At 49.7% G+C, this 5,000-nt stretch overlaps 1 protein-coding gene across 1 annotated transcript in view; it reads left to right on the top strand.

The window, feature by feature from the left end:
• LOC115538995 (EF-hand calcium-binding domain-containing protein 6) overlaps positions 1 to 5,000 on the top strand; it is a 16,340-nt gene that overhangs the window by 7,886 nt on the left and 3,454 nt on the right. Inside the window, exons 10-13 of the mRNA XM_030350194.1 lie at positions 934 to 1,144; positions 1,769 to 1,963; positions 2,638 to 2,823; positions 3,812 to 4,012. Of these exons, the coding sequence (XP_030206054.1) occupies positions 934 to 1,144; positions 1,769 to 1,963; positions 2,638 to 2,823; positions 3,812 to 4,012 (793 nt within the window). The remainder of the gene's footprint in view (positions 1 to 933; positions 1,145 to 1,768; positions 1,964 to 2,637; positions 2,824 to 3,811; positions 4,013 to 5,000) is intronic.

Raw genomic sequence — 5,000 nt, 5'->3', positions numbered from 1 at the left:
ACAAACAATCCCACACACACACACACACAAACACACGCACACACACAAATACACATAAACACACATTAATACACTTTCACACAGACCCAAACACAGGTGCACACACATAGACAACCAGAAACACAAACATACACACACACACACACACACACACACACACACACACACACACACACACACACACACACACACACATACACACACACACACACACACACACACACACACACACACACACACACACACACACACACACACACACACACACACACACACACACACACACACACAAAGCTAAACCCAGCTCTACTCTATAATCAGTTCTGGCGTCCCATCCGCCGTACACATGCTGTGATTATCATTAAGACGTCGTTAATAAATAACGCAGCTCCTACTAAGTATTGGTTCTGCTTGAAGCTTGATTTACCTCGGAGTCGTCTCAAGGCTACAACAACACGCCGTCACCGTTGCGTCTCTCAGTGAGCGGGGAGGAAACACATCGTTATTCAGCACAACTCTGGGAAAATAACGTATCAATTCCAATCCTTCGTATATTTTAAAATACTACACGTGTAACACACACACACTGTAACACGCACACACACACACACACGGTAACACACACACTGTAACACATAATGTAACAAACACACACTGTAACACACAATGTAACACACACACACATTGTAAAACACCCACTGTAACCCACACTAACACACACACTGTATGACACACACACTGTAACAAAACATCTTATTTTTTTAAACACGCATTTGAACATTTCATGATTAAAATGATCATATCCAATATGTGATATAATGCCGTTTTTTTCTCCCTCTTAGTAGTTCCTGTGCTAGTGACTGTAGTTCTGCCGTGACCGTGGAAACACAACCTATGTCTCCTCACCCTCTACCCTCTGTCGGCTCTCCCTAGAGCCAAGCTTCCTCTGGACACCGGCCACAGGAAGTCAGCCTACCAGGACTTCCTGTCTGCGCTCCAGCCGCAGGGAGTGGAAGAGGGGCGGAGCCCCACGGAGACCCCGCAACCGGCCTATCGCGTGGAGACCCTGCACGGCCTGGCCCCGGATCGGGCGTTGTCACGGTTACGGGAGCTTGTCCGGGACTCCGCCCCAGTGCTCCATAAGGTGACCCGAGCCCGGACCCCATCTAGGGGTCTACCTGGGGCATCCCCCCCTTTACCTGCTCCCTAAACAGGGTGCTATACACTGTTCAGTATTTAGGGATTAGGGAATGAGGGAGCAAGGGTTAGGGTTGGGGTTTGGGTTGGGGTTAGGGTTTGGGTTGGGGTTGGGGTTAGGGTTTTGGTTAGGGTTACACTGCTTTACAGTGTTCACTATTAAGGTATTGGGGAAAGAGGGAGCAAGGGTTAGGTTTAGGGTTAGGGTTAGGGTTTGGGTTGGGGTTAGGGTTAGGGTTATGGTTAGGGTTACACTGCTTTACAGTGTTCACTATTAAGGTATTAGGGAAAGAGGGAGCAAGCGAGCTGTTGTAAGAGTGATCCTCCCGTGTTAAAAGACCTTCCACCCTTCACTAGTGAGATGTGTATGAGGTCAGAGTTGTATTTGATGAGGTGTTTTCTAAAGAAGTATGTTCATGATTTCCCTCTGATCAGATGTGTGTTACCGGAGTACTGGTTTGTGTCGGTGCAGTCATTGTGATTATTATGGGTTATTCGTCTGTTTTCGGTACTGTGAGCGATTCATCCGACCATTAACGAGGAGTGACTGATTCCCCCTCCAATCCCTCAGGCCTTCTCGACCTTTGACCCCGGTCGCAGGGGGCGGGTCAGTGGCGCGGAGCTCCGCAGGGTCCTAGAGAGTGTGTGCGCCCGTCTGTCGGACGGCCAGTACCGACATATGCTGGGGGAACTCGGCTTGAACTGGGAGCAGCAGACGGTGGACTGGAAACTCTTCCTGGCCCGCCTCCAGTCACCGTGCCAACTGGTGAGCGCCAGAGAGAACACAACGACAGAGCCACGGAACCGTTGAATTGTTTACCCACACTCCAGTTCTGTCGCAATTTTTTTGGACATGCCTTTTCTTGTTTGACCGTTAGTACTTTGAGCTTAATGATTGAGACTCGTGCGTTTAGGAAATAAACATCAAGGCCATTTAGCAGACGCTTTCGTCCAAAGCAACTTACGACAAGTACATTTGTCCGAAGATAGAGAAGCGACAATATATCTCTGGCGGTACAGTCAGGATGTTCACAGAACCAAGTGCCGAGCACTAACAATCACTAGGTTAACCCCTTCCCCCTATGCAACAAAGATAGCCATGATAAGATGCTGCACAATGCTAAGTACTATTTCTAAGTGGCAGAACGTACAAACATACACTAAGTGCGTACATTAAGTTCCACGAAGTACAGCCTACAATAAGTGCATACATTAAGTGCAAGGAAGTACAACAGACACACACACACACACACACACTTGTTCAGAGTCTCAGTAAACTCTGAACAAGTGACCCTTGAGTCTTTTGCGGAAGCTGGTGAGTGACTCTGCGGTCCTATCCCCGAAAGACTGTTGATGTTTACTATCGATTCTCCCGTTGCCGTTGGCGATGTTTCAGCACACCATGTCAATTTCACCATGTCGTCCTCGCATGAAATTCAGGCCGCGCCAGAGACCAGCAGCCGACCAATCAATGAGGTCCTTGCGCAGATCCAGGAAGCGGTTTCCGGTCACCTGTTTGACGTCACCAAGGCGATGGTGGCGTTGGACCAATCCGGCACCAACAGCCTCTCCAGAGAGGACTTCCAGCGCGTGTGTGGTCGCTACGTCACTCTCTCCCCCCATCAGGTACGGACGTAGTCGTTTAGATCAGGGGGAACGCTAAAAGCTCGATGATTAATCCGTCCTTCGGAGTACCCCTTGGCTGAATTTTTTCTTCGGGAACAAAGCGAGAAATAATCACAACTTTGATAACATCTAATGCCAAGAATTTACAGAGAGTGCAAAAGCAAGCATTAAGTCCTCCTCATCCCCCCGGCTTTTGCTCGGCCTCTCTCCCGCTCTCTCTCCATCTTTTCCTCTCTCTCTCTCTCTCTCTCTCTCTCTCTCTCTCTCTCCCGCTTTCTCTCCATCTCTACCTCTCTCTGTCTGTCTGTCTCTCTCTCTCTCTCTCTCTCTCTCTCTCTCTCTCTCTCTCTCTCTCTCTCTCTCTCTCTCTCTATCTCTCTCTCTCTCAATCTCTACCATTCCCTCTCTCTCCCTCTCTCTCTCTCTCTCTCACTCTCTCTCTCTCTCTCTCTCTCTCTCTCTCTCTCTCTCTCTCTCTCTCTCTTTCTCTCTCTCTCTCTCTCTCTCTCTGTTGGCAGTAAACACGACTTCCACAGAGAAGCGTCAAAATTCATGTTGATTTATTTGCCAGGAACATTGTTTTTAAGTCAGAAATGTTTGCTTTAATTATTGCCATCAAAAAGTGATTTGTCCTTGTTGATCATTACTGAGTGTCGGAGGAAGTTACTCATGTGTGGAGCGAATCCATGGGTTTCGATCCGTGAGCAGAATGATCACAGAGAGGGGCTGTGTGAGTGAGTGTGTGTGTGTGTGTGTGTGTGTGTGTGTGTGTGTGTGTGTGTGTGTGTGTGTGTGTGTGTGTGTGTGTGTGTGTGTGTGTGTGTGTGTGTGTGTGTGTGTGTGTGTGTGCACATTTGTGTGTGTGTCTGTGCATGTATGAATGTGTTTGCATTTCACTGTCCATGACCGTGTGCGCGTGTGTTTTTTGCGCTTGTGTGTGTGTGTGTGTGTGTGTGTATGTGTGTATGTGTGCGCGGGTATGTGTTAGTTTGCGTGTCTGTGGCCGGAGCTCCCTCTGAGTGCGTCCGGGCGTCTGCGCTGCGGAGAGTTCCTGAGGCGCTTTGGCGCCGCCCACCCAGGCCGCGTCCCAGCATGCACCTCTCCGGCACCCGGAGAGAGAGCTGCATCCACCATGTCGAACGCCCGGCGCCCCGCGGACACCGCCCGAGTGATGCCACCGCGACCGCAGGTAGAACCACGACCACAGGTAGAACCCAGAGCAGGTAGAACCACAACCTGCAGGTAGAACCCAGAGCAGGTAGAACCCAGAGCAGGTAGAACCACAACCTGCAGGTAGAACCCAGAGCAGGTAGAACCCAGAGCAGGTAGAACCCAGAGCAGGTAGAACCACGACCGCAGGTAGAACCCAGAGCAGGTAGAACCCAGAGCAGGTAGAACCCAGAGCAGGTAGAACCCAGAGCAGGTAGAACCACAACCTGCAGGTAGAACCCAGAGCAGGTAGAACCACGACCACAGGAAGAACCCAGAGCAGGTAGAACCCAGAGCAGGTAGAACCCAGAGCAGGTAGAACCCAGAGCAGGTAGAACCACGACCGCAGGTAGAACCATGACCGCAAGTAGAACCCAGAGCAGGTAGAACCCAGAGCAGGTAGAACCCAGAGCAGGTAGAACCCAGAGCAGGTAGAACCCAGAGCAGATAGAACCCAGAGCAGATAGAACCCAGAGCAGGAAGAACCACGACCGCAGGTAGAACCCAGAGCAGTGGTTCTCCGACCACAGGTAGAACCTAGAGTGGTTCTTCTCAGACCTCGCATCACTTCTTCTCAGACCCCAGAGAACATTTGAATTCAGATTCAATGCCTCTTACTTCCTGCATAACAATGAATCTGTAAACACGGTAAAAAAAAGGCATCAAATCCATCACAACATGTCGTTCTGTTAGTGAAATACACTTCCAGTACAATCGTAAGAAACACACTTAGACATAAAAACATTTCTTATTTTTTACTGCTTTTGTTCAGAAGGACTTGGAATGAGTTCTCCGTAGAATAGACTCAAGATAGGGATTTATCACATCCCAAATCAATTCATTATCTCTGGAGAACCATGGGGGTGAAACGTCTCCCTGGAGCCCCTGTAACCCCCACAGAGGACCGGAGGAGCTAGTCTCCTCACTCCCTCCCTCATCCTACTGGGTTATAGCCAGCAGTCCTACTG

Source organism: Gadus morhua, unplaced genomic scaffold (assembly GCF_902167405.1).
Source record: "Gadus morhua unplaced genomic scaffold, gadMor3.0, whole genome shotgun sequence".
Taxonomy (NCBI): Eukaryota; Metazoa; Chordata; class Actinopteri; order Gadiformes; family Gadidae; genus Gadus; species Gadus morhua.
Note: the sequence above shows the minus strand (reverse complement) of the source record. Positions and strands in the feature narration are given on the sequence as shown.